The 12,670-nt window shown below is 48.1% G+C and overlaps 1 protein-coding gene across 4 annotated transcripts in view; it reads left to right on the top strand.

Moving 5' to 3' along the window:
- The window catches only part of SLC2A8 (solute carrier family 2 member 8), a 38,263-nt gene that overhangs the window by 13,868 nt on the left and 11,725 nt on the right, over positions 1–12,670 (top strand). For all 4 annotated transcript variants that reach the window (XM_033961043.1, XM_033961042.1, XM_033961041.1 and 1 more), the window contains exons 2-4: positions 792–954; positions 1,391–1,597; positions 3,043–3,142. In XM_033961043.1, coding sequence (XP_033816934.1) covers positions 1,472–1,597; positions 3,043–3,142 — 226 coding nt within the window. In that variant the 5' untranslated portion in view covers positions 792–954; positions 1,391–1,471. The remainder of the gene's footprint in view (positions 1–791; positions 955–1,390; positions 1,598–3,042; positions 3,143–12,670) is intronic.

Here is a 12,670-nt window from a genome sequence, read left to right as displayed (position 1 = left end):
AACTCTGTAAGTTGTTCATGCAGAATGATGGAGGAGGATTCTTCAGGGTACTATGTTTACTCTACAACAGGAAAGCATACTGTATAGTAAACACAACATAAGTAATGACCTATTTCTAAAACTTTTTGATTTTTTTTCATCTATTTACAACATTTATAACAGAGTTATTTGGAAATTTAAAACCAGATGACTAGAGTAGGCACTATATATACTCGAATATAAACCGAGATTTTTGGGCCAAAAATTGGAGGTCTTGGTTTATTCGTATTTGAGCCACTACCCAACCGATGGCGCGGCTGTCCCCCATTCAACTTCTGATGACCACCAGGGCTATAATATTCAATAGTCCTCCTTTTTTGGTGGGGGGGAGGTCACCTCAGTTTATATTCAGATTGGTTTATATTCGAGTATACAGGGTAGGTTAAGGCTTTAAAATAAATAAATAATTGTGTGAGGTTTTCTTTTTTATTGGAACCACCATTTTCTTTGTGCTCTATTGGGCCTTCAGCTCAGCACTGTGAGCCTTCATTTTTTAACTACCATGGTTCTCCCCCCTCTCCCCAGTCCTATCTAGTTTGGTCATTGCATTGGTGTTTTTTGCTTGAGGCCATGCACCAGCACTCTCTAGAATCTCAATGCTAGGCCCTAAAATCTGGTTGGTGCCACTGAACGATGAGCTCAATTCCCTACTGCTCATCCAAATTCTTTGAGTGCTACTTCCACAACATCCTCAGCCAGCCCATGAAAACTTTACATTTATAACTTTTTTTCCCCTTTTCACTCTACTACAGCAAAGTCCAGAACAAGAATTTGTACTTGGCAACGTTTGCTGCTGTACTGGGGCCTCTGAGCTTTGGCTTTGTGCTAGGGTACAGCTCTCCAGCCATTTCGTATCTGAGCAAAACAAGCGACCCTCTTGTGAGACTAGACAAAAATGAAGCATCCTGGTTTGGGGTAAGATGCAGTGAAATATATTATGGTGTAAAGTGACTGATAAATAAAGTTTAAAATATTTTCAAAACATCTTTCAGATCCAGGAGAACTTCCAGATGTTTCCTGCATCTCCTCTTGCATTTCCTCATCTGTTACCTTAACTTGGTTCCTTAGCCTGCTCTTTTAGATACTCAAAGATCTGATGCTGCTCCAGTTCTCAATTGTGCTCTTGATTTAGATGAAGAAAATCTGAATGCAGTGCCAGCAGTTTGCTGGCAGGGCATTTAGCCCAGAGCTGGTTGTTCTTTATCATGAGGTTAGCTCTACCTCTATTTCATATGATTTAAATTAGTTTTAAGAAAGATCAGTCTACCTTTAGCTTGTAAACCAATGTCTCACATGGGAGATCATATGACGAATATTCTGTGTAAGGTTTTGAACTTTTGTGTTTGTTTAGTCTGTTGTGACAATAGGAGCAGCATTCGGTGGATTGTTAGGAGGCTGGGTTGTGGACCGGCTGGGCAGAAAGCTAACCTTGATGCTTTGCTCGTTACCTTTCGTCTTTGGATTCACATTGATCATCAGTGCTGAAAACATCTCCATGCTTTATGCTGGTCGAATTCTGACAGGTCTGGCTAGTGGAGTGACTTCACTTGTGGTTCCTGTAAGTAAAAAAATATATATATTTTTTGTTTACGAAGTACAAGGGTCTTTTTAATTTTATCTAAGAATTATTTCATCTATAAAGTCACCTTGTACCAGACTTTGATCACCTGTGGTGTGATCAGCCTCTTGCTTCTCTTAGTTGTAAGGAAATAACAAAACAGAAGCCACCTTTTGGAGTTAGCCGTTTCAGTAAATATTTCTGTCATTTTCTGTGGCAAAATATGTTGTTGGGGAGAAAAAGGGAAGGAGGGTAGGAGGAGCTCATCTTTATTTTCTTTCTCCTTCCTCTCCTAAAAAAAAGAGCAATACTAAATGATACTGCATTCAAAGCAAAATTTAGTTAGTGCAACCTGCATTTAATTTGAAAAATATGGCATGGTAATTTTTTTTGCTAATGTCTTTGGATTTATTTGGGAGGTGGAAGAACCTGACTTGGGCATAATGTTAATGTTGCAATGGGACACTTCACAGAGGCAACACACAAATTTGGAGGGGGGGGGGGAGATAGCTGCTACTACTTAAGCACCCCCCTGCTGGCATAAGAGCAACATAAGGGGTTCAGTCTTACAGTGTACTTCTATGCCTGTTATAGCATGTCAGCTCTCTAAGGAATGGGGAACTGAAAGGGCTAAAATAATCTCTTCCCATTGTCTCGTCCTAAGGCAAACTCACAGGACAGAACTAGATTTAAGACGACATCTTGTGATAGTAAAGAATCATTTTCTCATGGAACGCCCACCACCAACAGATCCTTGTCAAAAAAGATTTCTGGTGAACACATCTGTTTTCCCTACACAGTAGTAATTTAATTTGCATCCAGATATGCAATCCTGTACCCCAGTTTTGCTTAATCTGATACAGATACAGTGTTCCCCCAGTCATTCGCGGTCGGTGATTCGCGGTCCTGGTCATTCGCGGTATTTTCTGACTGCAAATGACCAGGCAGGCGAGAGCAGCCGGAGCGCCAGCGAGTGAAGGAAATCACTCGCGGTATGCTCCGACCGCCTCTTCCTGCACTAAAGTCGGGCCTCACCAATCAGGAGCTGCGTGTCAAAGGAGCTCCTGATTGGTGAGGCCCGACTTTAGTGCAGGAAGAGGCGGTTGGAGCATACCGCGAGTGATTTCCTTCACTCGCCGGCGCTCCGGCTGCTCTCTCCTGCCTCTCCGGCTGCCCTCTCCTGTCTCCCCTGCTAAAAACCATATTCACGGTTTTTCAAGATTCGCAGGGGTTCCTGGAATGGAACCCCTGCGAATATCGAGGGAGTACTGTATTGGGTTTCGCAGTGTGGCTGTTTAGATACAAAATCATTCTATTGCCCATAAAATGGCAACTAAACTGAATCATAATGATCCTTTTTCAGAGTGTTTTGCCGTTTTAAAGGTCAGCACCTGCTTTTCTTGTTGATACATCCTCATTTTTAACCCTTTCCATTTTAATTTTAGTTGTACATTTCTGAAACTGCTCACCCAAGAGTTCGAGGGGCTCTGGGATCCTGTGTCCAGCTGATGGTGGTAACTGGCATTGTAGGAGCATACACAGCAGGTATTTGAAGAGGGTACAGTCAAAGAAGTCATGTTTTTCCAACTCTAAATAGGGCATAACTAACGTGACCATTTATTTTTTTCATCAAAAGGGGACATCTATTAATTGTCAGTCCCGCCCCCAATCTCACCCTAGCCCCGCCTCCAATTTATTCCATTCATTTTTCATTTATACATAATATCAATTCATATTAATTCTTATTAATTCATAATGGTAACCATGAAATTTAAAAAAAAAACCACAAAGCACATTATACACTGAGAAAATGTTAATTATCATTTAGTTTTGGGGGGGTTTCAAAGAGTCAAGGCAGATGACTTTAAAATGTCACCTCAGTAACTATAAAAAAATAGACAAATATAGTACAAAATATAGACAGCAGATATAAATTCTCAAAACTGACACATTTTGATGACTAAATTGAAAATAAAATCATTTTTCCTATCTTTGCTGTCTGGTGATTTCATGAGTCTGTGGTTGCGTTTCCTTCTGACTGTGCATCTTTTCTTTCATTTCTTTATTTCTGCACTCGGGTCCAACAATTGTCCCTTTCTATTCCCTCCCTCCTTCCTTCCTATGTCCTTAGTGCCTCCTTCCCATGTCCTTAGTGCCCTCAGTGCCTCCTTCCTATGTCTTTAGTGCCCCTTCCTGTGTCATTAGTTCCCCCAGTGCCTCCTTCCTATGTCCTTAGTGCCCCTTCCTGTATCATTAGTGCCCCCAGTGCCTCCTTCTTATGTCCTTAGTGCCCCTTCCCATGTCCTTAGTGTCCCCAATGCCTCCTTCCCATGTCCTTAGTGCCCCCAGTGCCTCCTTCCCATGTCCTTAGTGCCCCTTCCCATGTCCTTAGTGTCCCCAATGCCTCCTTCCCATGTCCTTAGTGCCCCCAGTGCCTCCTTCCCGTGTCCTTAGTGCCCCCAGTGCCTCCTTCCTGTGTCCTTAGTGCCTCCAGTGCCTCCTTCCCATGTCTTTAGTGCCCCTAGTGCCTCCTTACTATGTCCTTAGTGCCCCAATGCCTCCTTCCCATGTCCTTAGTGCCCCCAATGCCTCCTTCCCATGTCCTTAGTGCCCCTCACTTGCCAAAGCCAGCCTGCCTGCCTCCCCCTCACTGCCTTCCAGCCTCTGTCCCTCCCCTGAAGCCAGCCAGCCAGCCTCCCACCCTGCCATGCCAAATATGAGAAAGTTCAGCAACCAACAGCCAGCCTGCCTGTCTGCCTCCCTCACTCTGAAGCCTACCCGATTTTTCTGCTCCCCCCCTCCGATCTGCCGCCGCCCGCTGCTTCTTCCTGTCCTTTCCAAACAACCGCAGAAAAGGCATGTCCAGGCGCCGGCCCAGAAGCCTTCTCCCCGACGTCAGTTCTGATGTCGGAAAGGAAGTTCTAGGCTAGCCAAGCAGCGATTGGCTGGCCCTTAACTTCCTCTCCGATGTCAGAATTGAGGTCGGGAAGAAGGCTTCTGGGCTAGCACCTGGACATGCCTTTCCAGCTGTTGTTGCGGCGGTGGGCAGAAAAGCAAGGAGAGAGCCCATTCTCCCGCGATCGCCTGTCCCGTTGTCCCCACACACAGTTTCGGGACACTGTCGCTGCAAACGGGACATTTCGGCGTCCCGAAGCTGTGCATGGGGACAACAGGACAGGGGATCAGAAAAAGGGACGGTCCCGTTCAAAACAGGACGTATGGTCACCTTAGGCATAACATGCCTCTTCCCTTGTATGTAATCTGCAGCAGGACTAGTCTGTGGAGGGCTATGTTAGGTTATTTATTCATTGGTAGGATGATTTTTTTTTTTTTTCATGCTAGACCAAATAAAATCTATTGGTATGCGTACATCTTTTACTTATAACATACAGTTTCAAACTTCATTTCAACTTCGTTATCACCCAGTGTTTCAATGTCTTTTGTATAACATCAGTAATATTTTTATCCCAGGACAAGCAGGCAGCATATTCTTAACACATGGGTGACGTCACCGACGGAGCCCTCGGTACGGACCTTTTTAACTAGAAGTTTCTAGTTGGCCGCACCGCGCGTGCGCGAGTGCCTTCCCGCCCGACGGAGGAGTGCGTGGTCCCCAGTTTCTTCGTTTCCGCGGAGCGAAGAAGACGCGTGTGATTTTTCAACGGCTGTTGAAACCACTTTTTTGCCTTCCCGCTCGCGCTTTTTTCCCTGTTTTTTCTTCTTTTGCCTTCGGGTTTATTTTTCTTTTGATTTGTAAAAAAAAAAAAAAAAAAACTTTGCATTTTTTCCCCTTTTTTCGATTTTGCCCCGGCGGGGCCTGTTGCCATTATACAGGCCTCGGGGTTCGATTTTGCGGAGGCTGTTTTCCCCTTCATGCCCCCGCAGGTCGGTTTTAAGAAGTGCCAGCGGTGTGCACGCCCGATCTCCCTCACTGACTCACACAATTGGTGTTTGCAGTGTTTGGGGCCGGAGCATCGGGCGGACTCCTGCACCCGCTGTGCCACTCTTAAAAAGCGGACGCTTAAAAACCGAAAAATTCAACAAACTCTTCTGTTCGGCACCGGGTCGGCGATGGACTCCTCGACATCGACAGCGGTCCCACAAAAATCGGCACCGTCTACTTCGACACCGCCCGACCCCGCATCGGCGTCTCTGGCGCCAGGTAAGCCGGCTAAGAAGCCTCCCTCTTCCCTCGAGCGCCCTCCAACTACGGTGGCGACCCCGCAAGCGCCGACGCCGCAAGCGCTCCGCCCCGATCTCGGTGAACGCCTCATCATCGGCCTCCTCATCGCCGGGGCGTGGAGCGGCATCTAAGGAACCGAAACAAAAGAAAGCGGTTCCGATGCCACCCCTAGATGACCGTATTTCGGCCATCTTAAAAGTTCAACTCCAGGAACAGTTACAGCGACAGCTCGAGCACCTGTTGCCCACTATCCTGGCACCGCTCCTTCCGGTACCAGACCGGCCCGAGCCCCGTACCGAGCCCCCGGTATCCACCCCATCGGTACCTATTAACACCTCCATGCCGATTCTTTCGGCTGAGCAACTTCATACCCATCCGGTGGTCCACTCCCATACCACGACGGATCCTCCTCGGTACCAGGCAGAGCGTCCTACTTCCCGGGACCGGGATTGACGCCGGTCCTCTTCTCCTGGTACCGTTTCGGTGCGCTCTGGCAAATCTTTATCTAAGACTCGCCATACCGCACCTTCTACCCCGGTGTCTCGGCATGCACCAGAGGTCCGGGACCTTGATTTATGGGAGGAGTCCCCTCCCGGTACCGAGGAGGATCCCTCCTCATCTGATGAGGACTCGTCGGCACCCGATGCCACCTCCAAACCAGAGCAGTCCTCCTTTTCGAAATTTCTCAGGGAGATGTCTGCAGCTCTATCCCTTCCTCTAGAATCTGACTCAAAAAAATCTCAAGCCTTCCTGGAGGCTTTAGATTTTGAACAACCTCCTAAGGAGTTCCTCAAGCTTCCCGTGCATGACATCCTACGGGAGACTTTTTACAAAAATTGGGAGAACCCCCTTACGGTACCGGGGGCCCCACGTAAACTGGACAACCTCTATCGTGTCATCCCTATCCCAGGGTTCGACAAGTCTCAATTGCCCCATGAGTCCCTTCTTGTTGAATCCACCTTAAAGAAGACTCAGGGCTCCAGTGTCTATGCCTCTACCCCTCCTGGCAGAGAGGGTAAGACCATGGACAAGTTTGGCAAGAGGCTCTACCAGAATGCCATGCTGGCCAACAGGGCGAACAACTATTCATTCCATTTTTCCTTTTATATGAAATATTTGGTCCAACAGCTGTCCGCCCTCCAAAAGTACCTGCCGGAGCGCAAGGTCCCACTGTTCCAACAGCACATCTCTGGCCTTCTTCAATTGCGCAAGTTTATGGTCCGCTCGATATATGATTCATTCGAGCTCACCTCCCGTGCCTCTGCCATGGCCGTAGCCATGCGCCGCCTGGCCTGGCTGAGAGTCTCCGACCTGGACATCAATCACCAGGATCGTCTAGCCAACGCCCCCTGTCTCGGGGATGAACTTTTTGGAGAGTCACTGGATTCCACCACCCAGAAACTCTCCGCCCATGAAACCAGGTGGGACACCCTGATCAAGCCAAAGAAGAAGGCTCCACCTGCCCGACCTTATCGACCTCAGTCGTCTTACCAACGCAGGTTCTCAGCCAGGCCCCTCAATCCGCCTTCTCAGCAACCTCGGCGGCCACGTCAACAACAGCACCATGCCCAGGCTCGTTCTCAGGCCACTCAACCCTCCAAGCCTCTTCAGCCTGCAAAGCAGTCTCAGCCCTTTTGACTCTTCTCTCCAGGGCATAGCCAGTCTTCCACCTTCGCTACCTCTTCCACAACCAATCGGAGGTCGTCTCACCATATTCTCCAGCCGTTGGGAGGTCATCACATCGGACCAGTGGGTCCTCAACATCATCCGCCACGGCTACTCTCTCAACTTCCAGACTCTTCCACCGGACAACCCTCCCGTAGAGTCTGCTTCTCACTCATCTCAAACCCCCCTCCTCCTGAGGGAGGTTCAATCCCTCCTCCTTCTCAATGCCATCGAAGAAGTACCTCCGGATCAATGGGGTCAGGGATTCTACTCCCGCTACTTCCTGGTACCCAAAAAGACGGGAGACCTCCGTCCCATTCTCGATCTCAGGGACCTCAACAAGTGTCTGGTAAAGGAGAAGTTCAGAATGCTCTCCCTTGCCACGCTTTACCCTCTTCTTTCTCAACACGACTGGCTATGTTCCCTGGACCTCAAAGAGGCCTACACTCACATCTCCATCAATCCGACTTCTCGCCGCTATCTGCGGTTCCAAGTACTGCACCGCCACTTTCAGTACAAGGTGCTACCGTTTGGCCTCGCTTCCTCACCCAGAGTCTTCACCAAATGCCTCATAGTAGTTGCGGCCTTCCTCAGGTCTCACTACCTCCAGGTGTTCCCCTACTTGGACGATTGGTTGGTGAAAGCACCTTCATCTCCACTTGTACTACAGGCTACCCATCACACCATCTCTCTCCTCCACCTTCTGGGGTTCGAGATCAACTACCCCAAGTCGCATTTACTTCCCACCCAGCGACTTCAATTCATCGGAGCTGTTCTGGACACCACTCTAATGAGGGCTTTTCTTCCCTCCGATCGTCAGTGGACTCTGCTCCATCTCTGTCGTCAGGTGCTCAAACACCCCTCCATTTCTGCTCGACAGATGATGGTCCTCCTGGGACACATGGCCTCAACAGTACATGTCCTTCCTCTGGCACGTCTCCACCTCCGCACGCCTCAATGGACTCTCGCCAACCAATGGTCACAGACGACGGATCTTCTTTCTCATCCCATCTCTGTGACATCATCTCTTCAGCAATCTCTCCAATGGTGGTTGAACTCCTCAAATCTTTCCAGGGGTCTGCTCTTTCATCTGCCCCCTCACTCTATGGTCATCACCACGGATGCGTCCCCCTATGCGTGGGGGGCTCACCTAGGAGATCTCCGCACCCAGGGACTTTGGACCCCACAGGAGCGTCGACATCGCATCAATTTCCTGGAACTCAGAGCCATGTTCTACGCCCTCAAGGCTTTCCAACATCTTCTCTGCCCTCAGGTTCTCCTCCTGTGCACGGACAATCAGGTCGCCATGTACTACATAAACAAACAAGGCGGCACCGGATCTCGCCCCCTTTGTCTGGAGGCTCTACGCATCTGGACCTGGGCCACGGACCGCAATCTCTTCCTCAGGGCGGTCTATATCCAGGGCGAACAGAACTCCCTGGCCGACAATCTCAGCCGCATCCTTCAACCTCACGAGTGGACGTTGGACCCTCCGACTCTACTCTCCATCTTTGCTCGCTGGGGCACTCCGCAGGTGGACCTCTTTGCAGCACTTCACAATCATCAGCTGCCCCAATTCTGCTTCAGACTCTTCTCTCCTCACCGTCTGGCCCCGGATGCATTCCTACTCGATTGGAGGGATCGATTCCTGTATGCCTTCCCTCCACTTCCTCTGATGTTGCGGACCTTGTCCAAGCTCCGCAGGGACAAAGCCACCATGATTCTCATCGCCCCTCGGTGGCCTCGTCAACACTGGTTCTCCCTCCTGCTCCAACTCAGCTCCAGGGAGCCCATTCCTCTTCCTGTGTTTCCTACTCTACTTACACAGCAGCATCAGTCTCTACTGCATCCCAATCTGTCCTCGCTCCACCTGACAGCTTGGTTTCTCTCGGGCTGACCTCCCCAGAGAATCTATCTCAGCCTGTCCGCCTCATATTGGACGCCTCCAGAAAACCGACCACCCTCCAATGTTACCATCAGAAGTGGACCAGGTTCTCCTCCTGGTGTCTACGGCATCATCATGAACCCACCTCTTTAGCGGTGGAAACTGTGCTGGATTATTTACTCTCGCTATCCAATGCTGGCCTCAAATCTACCTCCATCCGAGTCCACCTCAGTGCCATCACTGCGTTTCACGAGCCTATCCTCGGAAAACCCCTCACGGCTCATCCTCTGGTTTCCAGATTTATGAGAGGTCTCTTCAATATCAAACCGCCTCTCAAGCCTCCTCCTGTCGTCTGGGACCTGAATGTGGTTCTCTCAGCACTCATGAAACCTCCGTTTGAGCCTCTTGCCACAACTTCGCTCAGGCTTCTTACCTGGAAGGTGCTCTTCCTAATTGCCATCACCTCTGCCAGGAGGGTTAGCGAACTGCATGCACTGGTTGCTGACCCACCGTTCACTGTCTTTCACCATGACAAGGTTGTTCTACGTACCCACCCTAAATTCCTCCCCAAGGTGGTCTCGGCTTTTCACCTCAACCAGTCCATTGTGTTGCCAGTCTTCTTCCCTAAACCTCACTCGCATCCTGGGGAGCAGGCGTTGCACACGCTGGATTGTAAGCGTGCCCTTGCTTACTACCTTGATCGTACCAGAGCTCACCGAACATCTCCTCAGCTATTTTTGTCTTTCGATCCTAACCGTTTGGGTCGCCCTATCTCCAAACGGACGCTTTCTAATTGGCTTGCTGCCTGTATCGCATTCTGCTATGCTCGGGCCGGTCTCTCACTGGAAGGAGCTGTCACGGCCCACAGAGTCCGAGCTATGGCTGCTTTTGTAGCTTTCCTCCGTTCCACGCCCATCGAGGAAATTTGCAAGGCAGCCACTTGGTCCTCAGTTCACACGTTCACTACTCACTACTGTCTGGATGCTTTCTCCAGACGGGATGGACACTTCGGCCAATCTGTGTTACAAAATTTATTTTCATAATGGCCAACCATCCCCCCTCCCTCTTTGTTAGCTTGGAGGTCACCCATGTGTTAAGAATATGCTGCCTGCTTGTCCTGGGATAAAGCACAGTTACTTACCGTAACAGGTGTTATCCAGGGACAGCAGGCAGATATTCTTACGTCCCACCCACCTCCCCGGGTTGGCTTCTTAGCTGGCTTATCCTAACTGGGGACCACGCACTCCTCCGTCGGGCGGGAAGGCACTCGCGCACGCGCGGTGCGGCCAACTAGAAACTTCTAGTTAAAAAGGTCCGTACTGAGGGCTCCGTCGGTGACGTCACCCATGTGTTAAGAATATCTGCCTGCTGTCCCTGGATAACACCTGTTACGGTAAGTAACTGTGCTATATCTCCTTTCCTTATAAGCTTGTAACAAGTAATTATTCTCCAAATATGAACTATATAGATTGTTCATATTTGGGCACGGATTCCAGGTGCATGTGTAAAATAATTAGGCACAATCAGTTATTGGAGTTGTTTGGCATTTAATGGCAATAATTTGGAGTTTTGCAAAACTGCAAACAATAAGGGTTTCAATAGAATAATAATACTAATTCTACTGTTGAAAAGGATTAAAACCACAGAGAGAGCGAATAACAATCTATCTGAAATGGTAACAGATGAAGAAAAAAGCCTCAGAATAAAGTGACAGTCATAAACATAGGTAGTATAGTGCTGTCATGAAATCAGTCATTGGCATAAAAAAACTCCAACCTGTAAAACCAAACCTTGCAGCATAGTTGAAACGCTCACAGCTGGGTTAAAGGTGCACTAGAGGTCACTTATCTGGTACAGTCCTGTAAATCTGGGCTGCTTTTCACAACTATATAACTTCCAAATGCTGCTCAAGGATCAGTTCCATTCAGATGAAAACCCAACAAGAAATCTTGTTTCGCTGGTCAAGCCGGCTGTTTCAGGGGAAATCTTCTAACTCAGCTTGACCGGCGAAATAAGATTTCTTGTTGGGTTTTCATCTAAATGGAATTGATCCTTGGGCAGTGTTTGGAAGCTATACAGCTGTAAGAAGAAGCCCAGATTTACAAGACTGTACCAGATAAGTGACCTCTAGTGCATTTTTAACCCAGCTGTGAGCGTTTCAACTATGCTACAAGGTTTGGTTTTACAGGTTGGAGTTTTTTAATGCCAATGACTGATTTCATGATAGCACTATACTACCTATGTTTATGACTGTCACTTTATTCTGAGGCTTTTTTCTCCACCTGCTACCATTGCAGCAACAGACCAACCATCTAACTACAGACCCATAGCCTCAATACCACTCTATGTCAAACTAATGGAAGGCCTGGTAGCCAAACTCCTCACCACTTACCTAGAAGACTACAACATACTCCATCCCACACAATCGGGTTTCAAAACCAACTACAGCACAGAGACACTACTAGGTTCCCTCCTGGACACAGCTAGACAACACCTCAGCACAGGTAGAAAAATGCTGATTATACAGCTGGACCTCACCGCAGCATTTGACCTGGTGGACCACAACATCCTACTACAAATACTAGAAACAATAGGGATCACAGACAAGGTTCACACATGGTTTCAAGGCTTCCTACAATCCAGAACGTACAGAGTCAAGTTGAACAAAGAAAAATCAGAACCATGGTCCAACCCCTGCGGCGTACCCGAAGGATTTCCACTTTCCCCAACTCTCTTCAATCTCTACATTGCATCCCTCGGCACCTGCCTGGACAAATTAGGCTTAACCTCCTATAGCTATGCTGATGACATCACCATTCTCCTTCCTTTTGACCAACCAACATCCTCCATGACAGACACACTACACAAGACACTTGAAACAGTTGCAACATGGATGAATAATCACAAACTGAAACTGAACCCAGACAAGACAAAATTCATTCTCCTCAAAAATAATAAATTCCCAACTATAACAAACCTAGTAATAAACTCAATCACATACCATATACAATCCACTCTAAAACTTCTAGGAATGACAATTGACAGATGCTGTACCATGCAACCACAAATCAACAAAACAATACAAAAATCATTTGGGGTCATGAGAAACTTAAGGCAAGTTCGAAAATTCTTCGACAGAACACAATTCCAGCTCTTGATCCAATCCCTAGTCCTGGGTCTTCTTGACTACTGCAACATACTCTATCTCCCCTGCCCCACAACCATGATAAAATAACTACAAACTGTTCAAAACACAGCGCTAAGACTTATCTATTCATTGAGGAAATACGACCACATCACGGCGGTGTAACTAGACTCTCACTGGCTCCCAATACAAGCA

Source organism: Geotrypetes seraphini, chromosome 10, assembly GCF_902459505.1.
Source record: "Geotrypetes seraphini chromosome 10, aGeoSer1.1, whole genome shotgun sequence".
NCBI lineage: Eukaryota > Metazoa > Chordata > Amphibia > Gymnophiona > Dermophiidae > Geotrypetes > Geotrypetes seraphini.
The sequence above is the reverse complement of the archived record's forward strand: the minus strand, read 5'-3'. Positions and strand labels throughout refer to the sequence as shown.